A 24,450-nucleotide genomic window follows, 5' to 3' on the forward strand; every position below is an offset into this window, starting at 1 on the left:
ATGGGCGTGGCCTGTTTGCTACAAAGTCCGACGGTCAAAACAATGATTGAGCCAGTTATATGCAACAGCTTTTTCAGAGTAGAGCCACTTCTGGGTCATATCAAGAGTGTCGCTGATACAGACACTTGTATCATGAAGGAAATATCTGGTATTGAATTTCAAAGTGAAAACATTAGAACAAACTGTCTTATTCTGAGGTTCATAACAGTTTTGTTAAATCTATCACTCACAGAATATGAGACGTTAGCACTACAGAAATGTACGGCAGGTGTTTTGGTAAAAACAGCATTTTTATATCTCATCAATAGTTTAACAGAAAATACAAATAAGAAAGTCTACAGATCAGACACACCGATTGGTAACTTGTTGAAGCTGGCAGGTAGAGTGGGTGATGTGTCTCGTTTGTTGTACCTTGCTCTGTATTACTACAGAACATGTAAATATAGAGAGGCGCTTCATGTTACAGCTCTGGTTAAATCAAGACTCACACAGCCTTATATCATGTATGACACAGTTGACCGAGATAGGTACAATGATTGCGTGGCTGGTTGGTCTCTGTCTAAACGCATGAAGAAAGCTTGGTTAAATCATGTACGTCTATATAGTGATGTTTATATCCAGGAACTAGCTTTAGAACAAAATGTAAACAACGACAATGGTGGACTAATCTTGGTCATTTCACCCTATGTAATGACAGACATGTTAAGTGTGTTATGTAACTACAGACTAGGTAACCGGTCCCAGTGTCTACAGTCACTGACAGACCTACAGACACTGATGCTCTATGATGACGGGCGATACGTACCTTTGTGTCTCAGAGACCTCTCGTGGCAGATACTGGGGATCTGTCAGCACGTTGTGGGGGACCTACACGGGGCGTTACAGTCTTATCAACAGTCATTGAGAGAGATCCCACTAAACAAAATACAGAACGCCACAGAATACAGAATGGCACTAGTTTTATATCAATTAAACCAGTGAAACAGCGGTGCGGATTATCGAGTTGCATTCATTATGGTAAATCATGAACTGCATAGTAATACATGTACTGTTAATTTACATATCAGAAAATATTTTTGATTCATCAAATTGTTAGTTGTTACCAATTTTCTGAGCAGAGGCATTGATTTAACAGAAATACAAGTTGGTATGACTTGACTGTAAATGAAAATAGAGTAACGGAAATGAAATGACAATTTGCTCTCTGTTTTTACATGTGAACCAACCCCATCTATTCCCCAAGTATTTAGAACCCCGGGACTTAACTCATTTTTCATCAAAGTATCCTTTTATGACATATTTGTAAACTAATGTGTGCATTCAATGCACAGTTAAGCATTGAATCCGTATTCTTTGAAAGATATGGTCTCATAACTGCAACGGTGTGTGCATCCAAATTAAAAATGCGCGCTAGTGCATTATGAAAAGTTGTTCGATTTATTCTAGACTAATATGCATGTGTACACTGAATTGATTTAGTATCAAGTTTGTATTTATTGTACCATTCATTACAATATTTTGTGATTAAAATACTTGTAAACTGTGCATTTTTATTTCTCTAACATTATGCATGAGGCAACTATGAAAAAATAATTCTGAAAAAAATAGTTTTTAAAATTCAATAACAAACATAGGAAACTGAAATGACCCTAAATCATGCAATGGATTTCTTGTAAAAAAAAAAAATGAAATCTATTCAATCAACACTGAAAACTCTAATTTGATTGATATTTTAATATTTTTTTCTTTTCATCCAGTTAATTAGATACAATCATTGAACACACACGTTTGATGGATATGCGTCTCTGCACATGGAGTAACATTATGCCTGCGGTAAATGGATTGAGATCCAAATAAGATAGCAGGCATGTCGTGACAAAACCATTTGTCTGAGCTAGTTTACAACAATGGACCCCTCATGACCTCTTGCCAACCTTAGGCACACTGTATTTCAGGTTTAATGGCTGGGGGAGTTGTCTCCTCCTTTTTCACAGGGAAAACGTCGCCGCACTGAGACAGTAGCTGTGCACTCAGTTTACACAGCTCTTGGTCTGGTACCGGAGGATTGAAGGATTGGTCCAAGTTCTGAATGAAATAATTGAAAAATATGGCGTCATTATATTAATATGACAAACGTAAAAAACTGACAACCATTTTAAACAAATATACTGTAAAATATTTTTGGTAAAAAGTATATATATTGTTTTATTTAAGATTGAATTTAAAAACTTACTGTGTCAACTCTACAGAGTTTATTTTAGATTGAATATCGCTTACTGTGTCAACTCTACAGAGTTTCCGTCGGATCTCGATATCTTTCCTGGCACACAGCGCCCTTCGGAAGTTGCCGATTTTGGCTAGGATGTCCTTTTTGGAGGAAAATGCCGTTGATCTCTCTGTCTGAACTTTCTTAAGAGAATCTTGTAGTTCATACACAACTGGTTTTGATGGTGTCCCTGAATCTGCATACATTTTTTTAATAAAATTTACTAATAAGTGAAATATGAAGCTCTGCTTCATCAGGTGCAATCCAACATTTGGTTAACTAATCAACAAAAGAACCCCAAACTGACTACACTGCTTACCTTTTTCTCTTTGAGCCTCAAGCTCCTGTTGACAAGAACTTTGGATTTTTTGGAACAGCTTCTCCCCGGCAAACTCCTTAGAAACACCAAGTGAGGCAAAGATAGCGGGTGCCCTGAAGCACTGGAGAGCTGAACCAGTACTGGCCGATTTAGGTTGTGAAGACTGAACCAGACTTGTCCAGTCTATATCCACTATGTCCATTATACCTACAATCACACAAAATTTACCATAAATTGAAATTCAGGACAAAAAGGGGGGGGGGTAACAGACGAAAGATAATGGAAGAATTAAATACTTAACATTCAAATTTTTTGGGTGGGAAAAATTAATTTGGATTACAGTTTAATTCATCTTGATGTATTTCTCTTAATGCTTGTACTTAAAAATGACAACGAAAAATGCCTGTCAAAATTTTTTTCAAAAATCTTTTTTTCTTACTGGGTTTCTTTTCCTCTTCCCCAATAACACTGCCCTCTTCACTTGATATCTCCTCCAGAGACAAATTGTCGTCAGAATTCTCCTCCTCATCTGTAACAGATCAACATATTAAATCTTTCATTTTTTTTCTACACATTTTGTTCTCTTATTGCAAATCAGAGTCCTTAAAATATATTACAATCAAAAGTTTACAAAGAAGACAACTGATTAACGTGATTCCCAATAAATCCTCATCCTTTACCAAATATACATTTTACAGAAAAAAGTTTTTCCACTTACCTATATCGTTCTTGTCCTCTTCTTTAAGGGGTGGAGCCACAGTTTTGCTCTCCGAAGTCTCTCTTTTGCTCCTCTCCTTTTCTCTGTCTTCTATAGAGCTAGCTCTTGCTTTGCTGTAAATAGACACAAGCCCTGTAATACAACAGCTCTCATGACAACATATTTACATTTTTAACTTTTTCAGCTTCCCAAATCAGTATATAAGAATGTTTCCCCTTCTTGTCCCTTTCAGTTCTTATAACCTCTTTTCAATTTCCTAGGTTTGTTTTATCGCCTTCCCACAAAAAGACCTTTTAAACCAGACAGGATTTCCCATTTCCTAAAGTCCTTGACTGAAGGACCAGTTATCTCAATCTACTCACCTTGACCTTTCTTTGCTGCTGGGACGACTAGAGGTTCTGTTGTCTGGTGAGCGGTCACGTCTACCGCGGTCAAACGAGGATCGTCTGCTTCGGTTGTCACGGTGACTGCTGCGCCCGGTGCTGCCTATGCTGCTACGACTCTGACTTCTCTGTCGGCGAGTTTGGAGACGTTCTGGTAATGCAGATGCCACCTGTATCATAAACAAAAATCATTTAATCAAAAGAAAAAAAAAATCTAGGGTAGATACGAATATGTAAAACTTGCATTTTTCCAACAAATTCACTTAGGTCCAACAGTAATCAAGTACTGAAGTACTGAAAGTCGAGCTCTTTTGGTGTGTCTTTATGAATACTGTGTAGTAAAGACTGAAAATCTCTCTCTCTTATGCTTTTGATGTCGGCAAGCGTCAGAGAGCGACTAAATTTTGTAAGCGGCTATAAACAAAAATATGTCTGTCAAGTAGAAAAAAGAAAAAATTTTGCAACAAGCGCTATACATTCAATCCCCATTTTTTCAACGTGCAGCAAAGTAGTTCATGGAAATTCATGCGCATTGTATGTGTCCAAAATCCATAGTCTTGTTTTTAAAAAATGTTATTAATAAGAAAACTAAAAAAGATAGACAATTCTCTCGAAATTAAAAAAAACAAAAAAAAAACAAAATGCCAACACTTTTGACAAAACATGGCTCTTTGAATAACTATTTGGTATAGCGGAAGCTTTTATTTTGACGTTGTTTGGTATTTTGTTTACTTTTGAAGTTGTGCTATTTATAGTAACATTGGCAATTTGCCTGCCTACTGCCAGGACTCTGCTTTCAGCTGACCCCAGTAAAAATGGAATTTTTTTATGACATTAAAACCTAAGCAATCAGGATGTTGAAGATGTCTTTTTAAAAAAAAAATTTGTATTATAACAGTACGTGATTTCAAATTTCTTTACGCACAAAAGAAAACAAAAAGTAATAAGACTTAACTTATTAAAGATAACTTGCAAAAATACACACATATTTATAGCCCCCCCCCCCCCAATCATCCATCACTTTCACCCACCTGCTCTTTCTCTGTGTTGTCTGCTGTTTTGGGGACTTCCTCCGAATCCTCTGACCAATCACTGTGCTTGTTATCTGGCTGGCTGCCCTGAGATCGTCTGCTGACTGGAACAAGAGAAATGAGGGCAGAGGGTAAATAATGGCGGTCATACAACAATGAATGAGAGTAAATGAAGCATTCCATAGCTATGGTAACACTATAGTATGTACAGTATACCTGATTTGCGGTCCTCTTCTTTAGGTTTGTCACTACTTTTTCTGTCATCTACAAGGGTATGTGTAATATGTAAGGTAAAACACACATCAATATGTATATTGTTTAAATAAAATGACCCCCTTTCAAAATAATAAATAAAATGGTTCAAATAATGTTGAATCAATAGATTTTGAGGTAGCTTAATTTTTGTTGAAATCGTTGGTACCTCTCATACCATGCATTGACATATTCCGTGAATTAATAAATTAATATTAAAAAGTTATATTTCCTTTTGTAGGTATAAGAAAACACACAAAATTATGTCCCCACCAACCTATAAAATATCAGCAATCCACGAAAAACTGGCCCCAATGAATTTTAAAGATTCCACAGTAATGAATTGAGTTACTGAATTAACAATCTTGTTCTTGTGACCTAAGAGTAATTTTGTCGAGATATTTACCTTCCTTTTCCGTTCTCCTTTTCTTTCTTCTGTCTTGATCTCGCTGATCCCCTCTGACCTCAGGTGACCTTGACCTCTTAGAGATCCTTGATCTTCTGTCTTCTTCAACTGAGAAGGGCTGTTTGAGCAATAAAAGGCATGTTGATTGAATATTTTATGTCTTTTTTAAAAACAAATTTATATGAATATCAAATAACAATTGATATAAATGTATAAAAATTAAGAATTGGGTTTTTTATTTCAATCATCATTTCAACAAGTTTAATGGCATTGTTTATGTAAAGTAGGAGCTACATAAGGCTAAGGGGGAAGAACATACGGTCTGGACAAGTTTGATTTTTTTAAAGAGGTCTTATCTACACAACCTGAGGCTAAAGGCAGTCTGTGGATGATGCATGAATTAGACAAGGATTTTACCAATAAGTCCCTTACGACCTCAACCTTACGGTGCTTTCCATTAATGTTTCCTCGCCGGCGACGTTATCAGGAAATGGTGACGTTAATGGAACGGTTGGTAACGTCACAATGCTCCAACGAGTACAATTGCAGCTTAAAACTGATACTTATCTCAAAATTTGGCCAAGACAATTTGGCTATTTGAAGTTTTCATGTTTATCGATGTAGTAGAAGAAACAGAAATCTAATTTTGTGAAATATGGTAACCTTGGTGCCATATTGTTTCCTAATCGGTAATAATAAAATGCGTTGCCACAATCGCTCGCCGGCGACGCAAGTTCCAGCATTCAACGACGAAGGCAACACCGCCAAATCCAGTGATGCCGGTTAAATGGAAAGCACCCTTTGACCACCAAAGGCACTCTGTTGCTTATGATAAGCTCGAATTGCCAATGGGAAGAGGGCATATTTTCTGATCAATTGATGTAAGAACATATTCACTATAGAACTGCCACTGATTGATGCTCTAGTGAGTTAAATGTGTGTCTTGGTTCTTACACTAGAGGCGTGTCTCTCCCGCCCCTTCCTGTCCGACTTCTCACTGCCTCGGTCCCAGTCCCGTGACCTTGATTTCTCCTCCTCCTCTCCCCCCTTAGTTAACAACTTCTCTACAGGAGCCACAGCACTGGACTTACTTCTACAACAAAAGCCAAAGGTTGGAAATGCTGAACTAAATTATCTTATAAAAAGGAAGCATAAAGGGAAAAAGATGAGTATAGCGTTAAATCAAAGCTGTCTTCTACCTGTGAGAAAGAGCTGGTGACACCTCTCTCTTGCTTCGATGGGATTCTGCTGGTGACAATTCCCTGCTCCTTTTAGAAGGAGGGGTTGGGGATATTTCCCTAGCCTTCTTCGTTGATGGGGTGGGGGATAAATCCCTGGCCTTTTTTGTGGAGGGGGTAGGAGATATGTCCCTGACCCTCTTTGTAGAGGGGGTGGGGGATAGGTCAGCTTCCCTTCTGGGTGCAGGTGACACTGATCGGTCTTTATCATCATGCCCTCGTTTTCTGTAAGAGAACAATGCTCAAGTTACATAGGACTTAGTATCTTTGTTAATGATATTCAGACTGACACTGTATTAAGGGAAATGTCCGCCCTTGTTTTATTTTTCGCTACTTTCGTTCTTGTTGTTAGCAGGTGAATTTAAGACTGGGCAAATGTCAATGTCTCACCTGTATACAGTGTGTTGGTACCATAGATATTTATGTACTGAACAGATATATATTTAACAAAAGTTTCAGAAAAATTTACGAAGCAGTTTCAGAGCCATTATCGAATTTTCTTTCAAGGCTATTTTAAGCTTTGTCCAATGGTTCAAGTGAATTTTAAGAGAGTGTTCAAGTCCTGTGGTTTTACCTGCTCTCCTTCCTCGGCTCCACTTTCTCTTTCTTGTCTTTATGTTCCTCTCCTTTTTCGTCTTCTTTGGATTTTTCCTTGTGAGACTTTTTTACTTTCTTGTCCTTTTTCTTGTCTGTTTGAAGAAAAAATGACTTTCCTGATCATGCAGAATATGCTTGTGTTTTACAATTATTGTGTTTTTACAATTGAGAAACGCTTTTCAAAGAGACTAGGCATCACTGAGATGGACTGAGATTGTTTTGTGGACCCTTGTTTATTTAAGGACATAATGATGAAAAGCCTGTAGGAGGACTTTGCTTTCACTTTAACTATTGACTTTAAGATCGTCACACATCCTATATCAAATAAGCAATCCATGGAAATAGTGTACGTGCGATAGGGTTGTTGAAAAGAAAAATATTGTCTGGACAAAGATCCAATTGAAATACCTGCTATGACCTTTACATTTGACATAGAAACTTGGTTTAAAATAACATTTTCGATTTTCGAGAAACGATATCAGATTTACCGGTGTAGGGTCGCCTTTATCTCGAGATGTCCTATCTCGGCCTTGACTGGACCTCTCCTCTCTCTCGGTATCTCTCTTCCCCCTGTCCTCCACTTCTCCTTTGACCTTCTCTGTCTCTCTATCCCCAGCCAACCTTTCCGGTGACTCCTCCCACTTCTTGTCATGTGACTTCTCTCTCATCCGATTGGGTGAGGCCTCCATGGGTTTCTCTACAGAGCCAGCCTTCTGTTTATCACTTGTCCCTCTCCCTCTTTCATCCCTCCTTTTTTCTTCTCTCTTCCTATCCACTGATCGCTCCCCTTTTTTATCCCCTGCCTCCTCCTTCCTTCTGTCTCCCTCCTCACGGTGCTTCTCTTTAGATGCTCCCCTTGATGGGCCACCTAGCTGTCTGTCAGGTGACCCTTCCCTTCTGCGATCCCTTATGTCCCCTTTTCTGTCTTGAGACAAATCCTGCCTTCTGTCTATGGATGCCCCACTCCTACGATCTCTGTCATAGTCTGACCTTCCGAGAGAATCGCCCTTGTCCCTATCCCCTCTCTCTGACCTATCATCGCCATAGCGATCTCTCTTTGACCTATTGTCATCTCTTCTATCATCATTTTTTCTTTCATAGCGACTGTTAAATAAAAAAAAAAAATATCTATATCATCAACAAGAAATATTTCCATAACTCCTATTATATACAAACCACTAATCTACTATCAATTTTATCTAATGAATTCTTTGTGTTTACAAATCTTCCTCGTAATTATGCCATGTATGTGACCATATTTTTTCACGATCAAAAAATGTCTACAGACACATACCTGTCCCTGAACCTGTCATCAGGCTGGTCCAGGAAGCGATCATCCCTGGGGGGAGGGGGATAGTCTCTCCTCTCATCATGTCTGCTGTCCCACTCCCTGCGGTCAGGGTAAAACTCCTCCCTCAGGTCCTGGCGGTCCCAGTCCGCCCTCTCCCCCCGAAGGTCTCGTGGTGAGTCATATCTGGCACCTGTAAATGGTAAAAGTGATATTTCTCGCAATGAATACATGTCATGCAAAGTGACGACAGGGCTCTCTTTTGATATCTCTCTTTCCATCTTCACCTAGGAAAAAAATCTAATGAAAAAGACTATTGTTTTCAATTGTTTATAAGTTAACAGTGTAAATAAAAGAAAAATATACTAAACAAACCTATGATAATCAAGAATTTCACTTCTAAATACCATTTACAGTATTTGACCAAGTTTTCGAGATTCAATTGACCTTGGCTTTAAAAGCCAAATGACCTTGACCTTAATTGTCAAATGACCTCAAAGTCAACTTCCTTTAACTTTTTATACTGAATTAAAAGTCTTTAATTGTAAAATGTTATCAGTTGTACAATTGCACATATAAAAAATATATATATAATATATAGCCCAACAAGAAATACAAAGTAGTATTCCTTTAGAGAATTGTGTTGTTGATGCAAAAAATACAAGACTTCAATATGCATTTATTCATGAAAAAATGAAAAATGAAGCAAAATAAGTGCCAAAAATTAGAAAAGTGAGAATCATTTAAATAAGTTCATAAATTAGACATAAAATCTATCTAGTAAATAAGAGATTATATTCTGGTACAACAAAAGTGTGGGTCAATACCAATCAGAGAAAATTCTGTTTTAAGGATTTTTCAACCCAGACTGAAAGACAAATAGTGAACATGGAGGGAACACTAGATGGATGTGTATTTCATGATTAGTTTAACACTGTTGACCTTTTGACGTGACACAGTTTTGGGGGCACAAACCTGGGATTGGGGGTCCGTAATCTGCGTACCGGTCGGGGGGTCGGTAACCTCGGTCTGGGCCTACAAACATACAATGTTAGTATCAAACAAGTGGTTACGCATCAACGCTCACATTGTCTCTACATCACTGGCTACGGCCTTGACATGCAGGGGTTTCCAAGGCAACAAACCATGCCCCTGAAATCGATCTGAGTGTATCTATAAGGTATAATTTGTGTCTGACTACAAGTGTTTGAAAAAAAAGAAATAACTACATGTAGAAAAATACAGTGCCCGCAACATTATTTTTTACATTCCTATCCTAACGTATCATGTGTGTATACTGTTCTATTGTGCTTTGATCCTATCATATGTTAATTCTATCAGGTTTATTATTCAATTTTAACAGTTTTTCCATTTACCCTATAGTGTTAATCGTGTTGTGCCTCTTCATAAGCAAGTAGATATATTTCAGAGTTATATTAAGTTGTTCAGTGAGCCGTATACGATAATTTATCAAACAAGAAATGTAATATCCTATCCTGTGTTCTATCATGATACTAATTTCTTAATTCTTCAGACCAAAATTAAACAATATTACATATGATTCATATCTGTAAGCAATGGAAATGAAAAATTAATGTAAACAATCAAAGTATCAAAGTAACATAATTACTTGTATATCAAATATGTTAAACTGTACGGGGAGTGTATACCTGCGTAAACATTGACTTGTATGTAATATAATGTTTTTCATGCATCATATTTACACAAAAACAAAAGAATTTATGATATATTCAATATTTATTTAGAAAAAGAGTTGTTTTTCAATTGAACTGGCCCTTTTTCATGTGATTTGATTTGGGTTAAAATGTTCTCGGCGATCGGCTAGGGTGTGTGGTAATGAAAACAATGTTAACAAATCTTACGCACAGTGTATCTCTGTGTAAAATTTTATTTCAATTGTAAGTAATATTATTCATTAGTAATGCATCATTTTTATACAGAAAGAAGTGTATTCATAATAGATTTTTACATTTTCATAGAATTTTAAATGAACACACTTTTTTTTCCCGTGTGATTTGATCTCGGGCTTAAAAGTTTGCAGCGATCAGCTATAAGGTGTGCCCCAAAGAAAACAATGTTAACAATACAGATAATTTTATGATCATTTATTAAAAAGACAATAATTTTTGTTAATAAACTTTCTATAAATGATGCTGCAATGATTAAATCGGTATTTGTTAATAAAAAGATCTTGATTCGTACCTGTTATTTCTCAAATATCTGCCATTATAAGGTTTATTGTAAAGATTAAATGTGTTTATACATTTATCATGAACATCATTTATCTTTTCCTATGATAATCGTGCATCAATCCCATCGTATCATGCGTGTATACTGCTCTATTATGCATTAATCGTATCCTATCACGCGTGAATCCTTTTCTATTGTTTATCTTGTAAAAAATAACGCTGCGGGTATTGTAAGAGTATTTTGCATAGGTGTGTAGTTTATGTTTCCTTGGTTGATATTGATTGAAAGTAATGAAAAGCGTGTTGTCAAAAAATTGTGTTTTCAAAAAAATAGATAAGCAGAAGCAAACCAAATTATTAAAGCCATAAAGCAATGTTGAAAAATGCACATAATATCTGATCTTCCTGGATTATTATTTTTGTTTAATATCATTATTAATTCAGGTGAATGTATTTGTAAGACAAACATAAACAATGTAATTTAAATGCCATAGGCCTCTCCAAACTAAACAATAAACAAAATTCAACATCTGTTTCATTTATTAATATATAAAATGCAAAACTTATAAAATGAGAAACTGCATGCTTCTGATTTAAAGAAAAATACAGTCACATGCTTTCTTGAACTTTAAAAAACTAGAGACAGGAATACCAGACTGATAAATATCAAGATGAGGCCTACACAAAATTCATTGACATTTCAATCTAATTATTATCATTTTTGGATTTGAGTTGATACTTGAGGATCTAGAAGTTCTTGTTCATGTCCTATTCAATTTCAGATATTGTAGCATTCTGGACTGCAAAACTACTAATTTATAAACAAAATATTTTTGGAACTCAGTAATTCTGAAATATGTAAACTATAAATGGCAGAAATGATCAAAGCCATTCTACTCAAGATTTTCACTACAGAGGATAGTTGGATGTCTTACCCATCAGAGGCTGTGGTTGCGGGGCACCACGTGTTCTAGATGCTGGGGGCCAGGCACCACCATGGCGGCTCTATTCCCAGACATAATCAGCGGGAGGTGGTGCACGTCCCTCATAGGGGTCACGACCTGTAAAGTAAAACAACGATTTGTCATTTGTTAATACATGTGTTTAGACCTGAAAATATTTTAATACTAAATCAATGCTTAGAAATACTGTTTATCTGGTAATTTTCATGACGATTTTTTTGCCATCACTTTTACATCGCAAAATATTCAAATGCAGACATTTTATCTAATATGTTCATTTAAGGGGGAGGAATATGACGGTCCGACCGGTTTGAATACCGGCGCCAGATACAGGTGAGTCTTGATAACTCGAACTTCAGGGGACCATGATTAACCTTCGAGAGATCAAGAGTTCTAGAGATCGAAAGTTTTTTTAAAAAATCTGGAAATTTTTGTTCCGCTCATGTTGGTTCTTAAATTAAAGTAGCCGAAAATTTATATTAATAACATGGAGGGACAGTCTGACAAGATTTCAATCGTATTTTTTTGCTACATTACTTACTGTGGTTATTAAGTTTTTTTCACGTTAAAAAACTTTTAAGCATATTATGTTTTCTTAATCATACCGTTAAAATATTTTAAATGAAAAGCAGTTTACCGTTACTTACACAAGTTGTTAAAATTAATAGATCAATTACAAATTACCTATCTACCCTTTGAAGAAAGCAAGGGGTAGTGTCTCTTAATCAAACAACGTAATCAACAAATAAACACGACCACCCTAGCCCCCAGGAGTTCACTCAACCATCCAGGTAAGGTCCACGCGAAGCTATAATTATACGCTTGATCGGCCTCGTGTGTACACAGCAACTACCTCGAATTATCAAAAGTGAAAAACAATGACATATGTATAACGGGACCAAGTTTCTACATGTACTTCAGGAGATCAAGAACTTCGAGAGATCGGAGTTCGAGGGATCAAGAGAAAATTTACATAATTATAAAGAAAAAAATCGGGACCGTGAGTTCACTTCGAGAGATCAAGAACTTCGAGAGATCGATGTTCGAGCCATCGAGTGTCACCTGTAATTCAGTTGGTAGAGCACCTGACTAGAGATTCAGGGGGCCCAGGTTCGATTCCCGGTCTGGTCCGTTATTATTTCTCCCTGATTATTACACAATGATTTATAAATAGTCCTTTTACTTGAAGCGAAGCTTTAAATCAGCCAAGAATTTGATACTGATTATTAATATGAATAAATCCTATACGTCTAGCATTAACGTCAATATCTATAAAGGAAATAATCGGTTTTAATGCTGATTCAATAGTACATTGTAATTCACTTTTAACATTACGATTCGTTCTCTGAAAACTATCGAATGGAACGCAGATTGTGAAGTCAAAATTGATTATGACGTTATATTGTACGAAGTACAGACAAATGACCTTCTACACATCGCTGTGGGAAGCCTTAACATACCTGCGAGTTTCAAGGATACGTAAATTCGTGGCGAATGACCCTATTAATACAAAATATTAATAGAAATTGCACTTCAATGAACACTTAATTTCGTGGATCAACTTAATAACGAAATCTACGAAAATTGGTATTCATCAAATATTGATGAAACCACAGTATTAGGTCGCGACTCTGACATCGCCTGGCTGTGACCCCCCCGAAACTTCAACCTGCTGATCGACTCCTCGCTGTCTGATACTTGGACGCTGTAGTCACTTTGGTCTGAGTCCTGGACCACCACCTCCTCCGTATCACAGGTTGCCCTGTGCCTTGTGCCAGTCGTTGATTCGGTCAGCACCCAATCTTTGCCATTTAAATCTTCAGCCCCCTTGTGTTCTTCAGAGTCTTTCCACAACTGCCAGTTGATTCGTTAGTCGTGTTTACCTCAGTACTTGGACAGGTGATCCGTTAGTCGTGTTCACCTCAGTACTTGGACAGTTGATCCGTTAGTCGTGTTCACTTCAGTCCTTGGACGATTGATCCGTTAGTCGTGTTCACCTCAGTCCTTGGACGGTTGATCCGTTAGTCGTGTTCATCTCAGTCATTGGACGGTTGATCCGTTAGTCGTGTTCACCTCAGTCCTTGGACGGTTGATCCGTTAGTCGTGTTCATCTCAGTCCTTGGACGGTTGATTCGTTAGTCGTGTTCATCTCAGTCCTTGGACGGTTGATCCGTTAGTCGTGTTCACCTCAGTCCTTGGACAGTTGATCCGTTAGTCGTGTTCACCTCAGTCCTTAGACGGCTAATCCGTTAGTCGTGTTCACCTCAGTCCTTGGACGGTTGATCCGTTAGTCGTGTTCATCTCAGTCCTTGGACAGTTGATCCGTTAGTCGTGTTCATCTCAGTCAATGGACGGTTGATCCGTTAGTCGTGTTCATCTCAGTCCTTGGACGGTTGATCCGTTAGTCGTGTTCATCTCAGTCCTTGGACGGTTGGTAGTCGTATCCGTATAGTTCTCCTGGTTTGGTCGCTCATCCTCCACCCACTCTTGTGCGACCTCGGGGGTTTCCTTGAATGTATCTGTCTATAGCAGGTTCCTCTTCAAAGAGGATGTCCATTGTCCTGCTGGGACTCCAAACCCTGGGGTGTCCGTATTTACAGACCGTTTCATGTCTATCCAGGTTGTCACTGCCCTATTGACAGTCGTCATCCAGTGTTTCCTGGCGGTCATTGGTATACCAAAAAAGGAAGTACCTGTAAACATCTTAGTGGTTTAGATGCATGATGATCCCGTCATTTCAATTAAAATTAAACCGAATTGAAGTTACAATGAGATCTACCCCCTCCCGTGGATTAGGATTTTCTTTCATGATTTTAAGCAATTCCCCCGCTTCTGCTTTCACGTTTACATGCAATTATTTAATACATATAAATTCCTATAATCATTTGAAATAATGACATTATTTCATTTCAAGTGATATGTACATGTTCATGCACTAGTTTGAAGAAAAAGACTAAGTGTTCTTCCTAAATCTGCACGTTCCGTTTATACTTAATACGGTATTATTTTTATTTTGTTATGATACAAAAATACATTCCAGTAAAGGAATTTTCAAAATGGTCAAGTAATCATTAATTAAGTGGATAATGATATTAAAAAATCATTTGGATCGGTAAATTTTGTATTAACTGCCTCCTGGTAATTTCAAAATTTACAAGATGACAGTATGTTACATAAGCCATGCGGGTTTCTTTTTTTTGGGGGGGGGGGGGGGGTGGGGGGGGGATGAATTCAAACTAAATAAAATGACATATTACGTAAGTAACTGAAAATAAGCGTCGAATTTCCCTCTTTCCCGGCAAACATTTAAATAATATTAAATATTATTCATCGTCACCCCCCCCCCCCCCCCCCGCACCCGAAACCTTAACATTTCCCAAATGATTTATCCATATTTGCTTGTATATATAAATCTAAAAAAAATGTAAACAACATGGTAAAGGTGACGTATATATTCAGTTTAACAAACAATGTTGTGTCCTACGATAACATCCAAATACATGTACATCTTGAGATCTATTGTTTGTTTGCTTCATTATATCCCAATGTACTATGACATGGTGCATATATCAGTTTCTTTTATTCTAAATGACAATCTATATGTTTACTGTTGATTTTATTGAGGATAAGACAGCTGACTTAATGTTAGGATGATTTTTAAGGTGTTGTACGTTTAGGTGGCTTAGAGAAAATTAAATCTCTTATGACCAAAATGTCTCTTAAGATAGATCTGAGACATATCTTAGTGTGAAGATAGCTTCATGAACATGAGCCATGCTACTTACATGTATATACTGTCAGTAATGTGAATTTATTTTATTTTACTTTCATTGTTATCAAGCAATACATATCTAATTAAGATGATTCGAAATTGTTCAGTATCCTTTCATTATACATTGATATCTAAAACTCAAAGAATGATAAAATACCGGGTATTTCTTGTTTTGTAATTTTCACCAACAATTCTGTTAATTATACTGGAACTTTATTTTATACCGTAATTCAGTTTTCTGAGTTTCTATTTATATCCACTGTGCGGTAGTAAAACACACGTGGAAGTATAATATTGTTTTATTTTATAATAATCTGCACGTTCCGTTTATCCTTAATACGGTATTATTTTATTTTGTTATGAAACAAAAATATTCCACCAAAGGAATTTTCAAAATTTTGAAGTTATCATTGACTAATTAGGTTACATCACAGACTGTAGGCAACGCATGTTTTATGAAGATAACGTAACAAGTAATTTGAAATTCTTAATTGAAATATTAAAAAATATCGTTTACCGAAGATCTTTTGACAGAATCAACATATTTGTTCTTTTCACCAAGGAAGACAACTTTCACAAAAAGTTAAAAATGCAAATTGACCTGTGGCCATGTTCATGGACTGTACCTTAAGATCTATCTTAAGACATGTCCTAGGATATGTCTTACATGTAAAACATATCTTATGACCACTCTAAGACATATCTTAAGATGTAAACAGAAACTCTCTTAAACATCTTAATGTTTTTTTATTAATAGGCCAACTGCTTCTACATACATCAGAAAGTATGTTTAAGAAAGCAACGAAACAATTACATGCATAATATTGCATTTATAAAGAACGTTTACTATGAGAAAAAAACCATTAAGCACATTTTTTATTTTGAGAGAGAGAGAGAGAGAGAGAGAGAGAGAGAGAGAGTACACTAGAGTGAGTTAATCACAGGGGTCCAAATTTCCCAGTATGTATTGAACTTATCAATTTCACTTCTTTCTTTTGCACAGAATTGAAATACTTTATGTAGTCACATCACAACGTTTTAAATCATTCACAAGGGCATTTACTGTTAATGGGTTTTTCTTGAATCTACTTCTGTGTATGTATTTTTTTTTATCACGATGAGTACAATATTGAACACTTTTGACTTCACACCATCTAAGACACCAAAAATACAAGTTTTATTATCAAGGACTATTCTAATTCCTAAAGAGTTGCAAACTCTAACAAATTCTGCTAATAAATGTTGTACCCTTGGACATTCCCATAATAAGTGATAAATTGTTTCCTCGGCATCTTCACAAAAGGTACATAAATTAGTATCCATGTTACCAATTTTATACATAAAGCTGTTTGTAGTTAATATATAATGGTTTATTCTGTACTGCAACCATTGAAATTGAGAATCTGAGGTAATAGTAAAAGGTAAATGAAATATTGAAAACCCATTGTTTTTCTGTAAAAACAAAATGTCCACTCCATTTTTCTTTTTTCCGACTGGTGTTACATTTGTCTGATTTAATATATCATACATTGGTTTGAACCTTTTTTTGTTAATACAAAGGTTTTAATATTAAATGGTATAAAAGGTTTGAAAACTTCATTTCTAATGAAGTTGTATTTCCTTAGATCTGAAGCACAACTTGTCTTACTCCCATATATGTTAAATAATTCATTTGAATATTAGATTTTCTTTTTAACATTTCAAAATCTAAAATGTTTTCATTTTCATCAAACGAGTCAATTACACATTTTACTCCTTTAACATACCATGATTTATAAAAAAGGACTGATTTCCTATCTTAAATTTATTATTGTTCTACAATGGCTGGCAATAATAATCCTGCTATGATTTTACATTTAAGTTATCTTGGATTTCTTTGAAAGCTATGGTAACTTCCTTCCAAAAATCATATTTTAACAATTCCTGCATTTGTATAATATAATCTGAACCTGTATTTAATAGCTTTTCTATATTAATAGAATTCTCCAGTAGTGTTTTCCATTTTGAATTATTATCCTTAATTAATCTTCTAATCCAAGTAGACTTTAATCCTTTAATATATGAATTTATATCAACCATCCTTAACCCACCATGTTCATACTTCTGAGTACATACTTGTCTTTTAATTTTATCACATTTTGAATACCAAATAAAATAGAATAGAATATTGTTTAATTCTTTTAATGTTTTACTCTGAGGGTTTGGTAAGGCTATAATAAGTGGTTTAATTGTGAAAAAAAGAGACTTAACCAGTGTTATCCTTCCAATTAGAGTCAAGTGTTGTTTGCTCCGTTGTTCTATTACAGATTTTATCCTAACAAGTTTCTTGTCATAATTAAGTTTTACAATTTTATCTAAATCTACATCATAATATATGCCTAAAAGTTTGAATTGAGTTGTCCATTTAAAATACATCTGAATTTGACCAAATCTCCTTTTACACAATAAGATACCAACAAAATATGATGTGAAAAAGTAATTGAATATTATGAATGTAAATCATAAACATATTTAAATATTAAGGAGTTAAATTTTCAAAGATTTCTAATTGTATTTGATTCACCAATGACGATTATTCATTTCAATTGCTCAATTTTGTATCACCCATTAAATGTTAATATATAGTAAATTGCGTGCCTTAAATACTTATTTTTTTAACTACATCGCCGATACAGTGTATTAAAAATCAGCGATCTTTGGTCATCTTACTTAGAATCAAATTTCTCCAATAAAGAGTTCAATCACACTTAAAAGTAATGGCACAAAAATCGAAATCACGTAACCCCAGGGTGGAGGTGGGAAGATATGAGATTTTCAAAGCAGAGAAATAGGAATAGTCTCTGCGTATTGGGAACTTTCGGTCCTTCACATGTGTGTTAAACTGTATTGGTTAATGCATGTCTCACTAAGGTGAATGCAGACAATGGTTTGTATATACATATACAAATAAATACATGTACATGTCGTAATATTTATCATTTTTTCAATAAATTTAGTGTACTTTTTAATCTCGTTATAAGATTATTTGGATTTATCAATGATATTTTCGATCAAATATAATTCACTGCATATTTTGTTTAGGTTAATAAAAGGCAAAATTATAAAAGCCTCATTTAGATTGGTTAGTTTTGTATTAACTGCTACCCGGTAAATTCAAAATTTACAAGATGACAGTGTGTTACATAAGCCATAAAAATAAAATCACATAGTAACTTAAAATAAAACTCGAACCTCCCCCTTTCCCGGCAATCAAATTCAACTATCAAATATTATCCATCGTAACCCCCCCCCCCAACTGTAAAATTTCACCAAATGATTTATTCATATTTGTTTGTATAATATATAAGATTCAAATAAAACTAAGAAAAATGTAAACAACATGGTTAAGGTGGGTATATTCAGTTTAACAAACAATGCTGTATCCTCCGATAACATCAAAATACATGTACACCTAGATCTATTGTCTGTGTGTTTCATTATATCCCAACGTACTATGACATGTGTATATATCAGTTTCTTTTATTCTAAGAAACGGGGATCCACAATCTATATGTTTTATGTTGATTTTATTGAGGATAAAACAGCTGTTAAAATGTTTTAATATAAGGATAATTTGTAAGAGGTGTTGTAAGTTTAGACGGCTTCTAGAAACTCTCTGATGACTAAGATGTGTTCCACGATAAATCTGAGATACTTCTTAGTCTTAAGATAGCTCGATGAAAATGGCCTATGCTACTTACATGTGCATACTGTCAGTATTGTGAATGTCATTTATTTTACTTTTATTGTTATCAAGCAATACATATCTAATTAAGATGATTCGAAATTGTTCAGTATCCCTTCATTATGCATTGAATACCTTAAACTCACAGAATGATCAAATAACGGGTATTTATCGTTTTGTAATTTTCACCATCAATTCTATTTATTACACTGAAACTTTATTTTATACCGTAATTCAGTTTTCTGAATTTCTATTTATACCCACTGTGTGGTAGTAAAACACACGTGGGAGTATAATACTGTTTTATTACAAAAATAGTCATCGATAATCTTTTATGAAATCATCTAAAGCGGAAGTACACATTTATGGAAAAAAAATTTCCATATCGCATTTTAGTCTTGAAATTTTCAAATACATGTACACAATTCGTAAACATGTACGAAGGTATCTTGAAATAAGTGATATATGAAAATAGTGCCTTTGTTTTAATTTAAGACAAAATGTTACACAAGTGTATTTATTATGAGGTGAATAACATTTAAAACCTATTGACAAATCAACATTAATAGTCATTTTTGATATTCTTTACCAATCTTACGTAAAATATTTTATAGTTGTATTGATCTTTCACCTGCGCCAAGCTGTTTTTCTTACATGCATTAAAATTTCTTCATTCAATTGTATACATATAGCAGGGAGAGTCTCCAAACCACTTGTAACGGAATGGGAGAAATATTGCCGGACCAGATCAGGATTTAAACCCGGGCCCCCTGAATCTCTTGCCAGGTGCTCTACCAACTGAGCTATCTGGCGCCGGTATTCGAACCGGTCTGACCGTCACATTCCTTCCCCCTTAAATGATCTTCGCCCTCGAAGATCACCCCAAGCTCTTCACCTGGCAGAACCCGGGCCAGATAGCTCAGTTGGTAGAGCACCTCACTAGAGATTCAGGGGGCTCGGGTTCGAATCCCGGACTAGTCCGTCATTATTCCTCCCATCCCGTTACATTTGGTGTTGAACTGACAGATTAATTCCTGCGAGGGGAAGAGCCTGGGGTGATCTTCGAGGGCAAAGGTCATTTAAGGGAGGGGGAGGAATGTGACAGTCAGACCGTTTCGAATACCGGCGCCAGATAGCTCAGTTGGTAGAGCACCTCATTGGAGATTAAGGGGCCCGGGTTCGAATCCCAGTTTAATTAGTCCGTCAAAATTTCTCCCATCCCGTTACACACAGGGAAGCCTTAACATACCTGCGAGTTTCAAGGATAGGTAAATTCGTGGCCAATGACCTTATTAATACAAAATATTAATAGAAATTGTAGTTTAATGAACACTTAATTTCGTTGATCAACTTAATAACGAAATCTACGAAAATTGGTATTCATCAAATATTGATGAAACCCCAGTATTAGGTCTCGACTCTGACATTGCCTGGCTGTGACCCCCCAAAACTTCAACCTGCTGGTCGACTCCTCGCTGTCTGATACTTGGACGCTGTGGTCACTTTGGTCGGAGTCCTACACCACCTCCTCCATATCACCAGGTTGCCCTGTGCGTTGTGCCAGTCGTTGATTCGGTCAGCACCCCATCTTTGCCATTTAAATCTTCAGCCCCCTTGCGTTGTTCAGAGTTTTTCCACAACTGCCAGTTGATCCGTTAGTCGTGTTTACCTCAGTTCTTGGACGGTTGGTAATCGTATACGTATAATCCTCCTGGTTCGGTCGCTCATCCTCCCCCACTCTCGTGCGATCTCGGGGGTTTCCTTGAATGTATCTGTCTATAGCGGATATGATAGGTTCCTCTTCAAGGAGGATGTCCATTGTCCTGCTTGGACTCCAAACCCTGGGGTGTACGTATTTACAGACTGTCTCATGTCTATCCACGTTGTCACTGCCCTATTGACAGTCGCCATCCAGTGTTTCCTGGCGGTCATTGATATACCAAAAAAGGAAGAACCTGTAAACATCTTGGTGGTTTAGATGCATGATGATCCAGTCATTTCAATTAAAATTAAACTGAATTGAAGTTACAATGAAAACTACCTCCTCCCGTGGATTAGGATTTTCTTTCATGATTTTAAGCAATCCCCCCGCTTCTGTTTTCACGTTTACATGCAATTATTTAATACATAAACTTCCTAAATTAATTTGAAATAATGACATTATTTCATTTAAAGTGATCTACATGCACTAGATCGAAGAATAAGACTGAATATTCTTCTTAAATCTGCACGTTCCGTTTATCCTTCATACGGTATTATTTCGTTTTGTTATGAAATAAAAATATTCCACAAAAGGAATTTTCAAAATGTTCAAGTAATCATTGTCTAATTAAGTGCACCATGAATTTAACATTGCAGACTGTGGGCAACGCATGTTTTATAAAGATAATGTAAAAAGTAATTTGAAATTCTTTATTTAGATATAAAAAATATGGTTTACCGAAAATCTAAAACTTTTTTCTTTTCATCAAGGGAGATAACTCTCCCAAAAAGTTAAAGATGCAAGTTTTGACCTGTGGCCAGGTCTTTCTTTGCATGAAGGAAGACAACTTTTACAAAAAGTTAAAAATGCAAATTGACCTGTGGCCATGTTCATGAACTGTACCTTAAGATATATTTTAAGACATGTTATAGGATATGTCTTACATGTAAAACATATCTTATGACCACTCTAAGACATATCTTAGACATATCTTAAGATGTAAACAGAAACTATCTGAGACATGTCCTAAATTAAGATATCTTAGATTGATCAAATGTCCTTTTAATCAATAAGATATCAACAAAATATGACGTGAAAAAGAAACTGAATATTGTTAATGTACATTGTATATCATAAGCATATCTGAATATTGAGGAGTTATATTTTCAAAGATTTCTAATGTTATTTGATTCACCAATGACAGTTATTCATTTTAATTGCTCATTTATGTATAACCCATTACATGTTTAGACGTTTAGTAAATTTCGTGCCCTAAATAAATTTTTTATAACTTCATCGCACATTTTTTTTTTAAATATCAGCGAGCCTTGGTCACCTTACTTAGAATTAAAGTTATCTGATAAAGAGTTCAATCACTCCTACAAGTAATTACACAAAAATTGAACTCGTGTAACTCCAGGGTGGAGAAGGGAGGATATGGGATTTTTAAAATAGGAATCTGCGTAGTGGAAACTTTCAGTAATTCGCGTGAATCTTATACAAGTGTGTTAAAACTGTACAGGTTTATGCATGTCTCACCAAAAATAACATTCATCAAACATTCACCAAAAATAATGCAGACAAGGGTGTGTATATGCATATACGTGTACATATAACACATGTACATCTCGTAACATTTATCCTTTTTTCAATGAATTTAAATTGCGTGTACCTTTTAATCTCGCTGTAAGATTTATCAATAATTTTTCAATGATATTTTTGATCAAATATAATTCACTACATAATATTTTTTTATATAATTTGTAAAAGGCAACATTACAATAGGCCCATTTGGATCGGTACATTTTGTAATGATTGCCACCCGGTAAATTCAAAATTTACTACATGGCAGTATGTTACATAGGTCATGTTTTTTCCCTTTATTTTATTTTTTCGGGGGGAGGGGGTGAATTCAAAGTCACACAGTAAGCAACTGAAAATAAGCCTCAAACCTCCCCTTTTCCCAGCAATCAAATTTAAATACTATCAAAAATTTAAATACTATCAACAATTATCAATCGTTACCCCCCCCCCCCACCCCCAAACTGTAAAATTCCCCAGATGATTTATGCATATTTGTGTGTATAATATTAAAAACTCAAATTAAACTAAAGAAAAATGTAAACAACATGGTAAAGGTGACCTATATATTCAATTTAACAAGCAATGCTGTGTCCTACGATAACATCCAAATACATGTACATCTTGAGATCTATTGTTTGTTTGCTTCATTATATCCCAACGTACTATGACATGGCGTATATATCAGTTTCTGTTATTTTAAGAAATGGGGGTTCATAATCTATATGTTTACTGTTGATTTTATTGAGGATAAGACAGCTGTCTTATGTTAGGATGATTTTTAAGGTGTTGTAAGTTTGGGTGGCTTCGAGAAAATCTCTTATGACTGAGATATGTCCTAAGATAAATCTGAGACATATCTTAGTGTTAAGATAGCTTCATGAACATGGCCTATGCTACTTACATGTATATACTGTCAGTAATGTGAATTTAATTTTTTTTTACTTTCATTGTTATCCAGCAATACATATCTAATTAAAATGATTTGAAATTGTTCAGTATCCTTTTGTCATACATTGAGTACCTTAAACTCACAGAATAATCAAATACCGGGTATTTCCTGTTTTGTAATTTCACCAACAATTCTATTAATTATACTGAAACTTTTTTTATACCGTTATTCAGTTTTCTGAATTTCTATTTATACCCACTGTGTGGTAGTAAAACACACGTGGAAGCATAATATTGTTCTTTATTACAAAAATAGTCATCGATAATCTTTTATGAAATCATCTAAAGCGGAAGTACACATTTATGGAAAAGTTTTTCCATATCGCATTTTAGTCTTGAAATTTTCATATACATGTACACAAGCTGTAAACATGTACGAAGGTATCTTGGAATAAGTGATACATGAAAATAGTGCCTTTGTTTTAATTTAAAGTAGATCCAGTGTTTTGTGATGTCATCCTTTTTTGTAAAATTTTGAGTTCTTTAAAATTTGTGCAAGATAGTTTTATCTATTTTATGTGAATATCATCACATGGATGTAATTAGAAATACTGTTAAGTTCAAGATATTTTTGCAGCTCAATTTTATCCTAAATTTCCTGTTTTTTTATACATTTTATCGATGCTAAGGGGAAATAACTCTTTTTCTGCCTTTCTTTCAGTTGTATGTCTATATGCCATAGTTTTTCTTATCCCAACGATTAATTTTAAAATATTTTTGTAGTTTTAGTTTTCTGATAAAGTTGACAATAAAATTAAACAAGATAAACAAATTTCTGCCTACAAACATTTTACTTTTAACCAAAAAATACAGTTTTCTGATGCTAGAATATGTTTTAGTTTATGTTTATCTGGCATCTCAAAAAGTGTGACGACATGTATATTTTTTTCTAACGATTGATGTGATTTAAGTCTATTACGTTGAAATCAGTTCGGTTTTTCAGCTTTCATCAGAGAATTTTACGAGTATGGAGTTACCTTAAGACAAAATGTTACACAAGTGTATTTATTATGAGGTGAATAGCATTTAAAACCTATTGAAAAATCGACA

General features: G+C 35.2%; 2 protein-coding genes across 2 annotated transcripts; one reads left to right on the top strand and one right to left on the bottom strand.

Annotated features, from left to right (window-relative positions):
• LOC128180603 (uncharacterized) lies at window positions 1–1,537 on the top strand. Its single transcript, XM_052848731.1, has 2 exons — window positions 1–595; window positions 698–1,537. Exons 1-2 carry the CDS (start codon window positions 1–3, stop codon window positions 979–981), a joined length of 879 nt encoding a protein of 292 aa, XP_052704691.1. The 3' UTR covers window positions 982–1,537.
• A 198-nt stretch (window positions 1,538–1,735) lies between these two features.
• Window positions 1,736–11,770, bottom strand: LOC128180606 (zinc finger CCCH domain-containing protein 13-like). The gene is made up of 16 exons (XM_052848735.1): window positions 11,644–11,770; window positions 9,474–9,533; window positions 8,505–8,691; window positions 7,561–8,314; window positions 7,188–7,321; window positions 6,575–6,838; window positions 6,330–6,468; window positions 5,376–5,493; window positions 4,934–4,981; window positions 4,718–4,821; window positions 3,666–3,856; window positions 3,304–3,416; window positions 3,025–3,114; window positions 2,586–2,792; window positions 2,278–2,462; window positions 1,736–2,085 (listed from the first exon to the last, which is right to left on the bottom strand). The coding sequence occupies exons 1-16, from the start codon at window positions 11,645–11,647 to the stop codon at window positions 1,936–1,938; spliced, it is 2,748 nt and encodes a 915-aa protein (XP_052704695.1). The 5' UTR covers window positions 11,648–11,770; the 3' UTR covers window positions 1,736–1,935.
• Between the last annotated feature and the right edge of the window lie 12,680 nt (window positions 11,771–24,450).

The sequence above is a fragment of the Crassostrea angulata genome, chromosome 4 (assembly GCF_025612915.1).
Source record: "Crassostrea angulata isolate pt1a10 chromosome 4, ASM2561291v2, whole genome shotgun sequence".
NCBI classification, from domain to species: domain Eukaryota; kingdom Metazoa; phylum Mollusca; class Bivalvia; order Ostreida; family Ostreidae; genus Magallana; species Magallana angulata.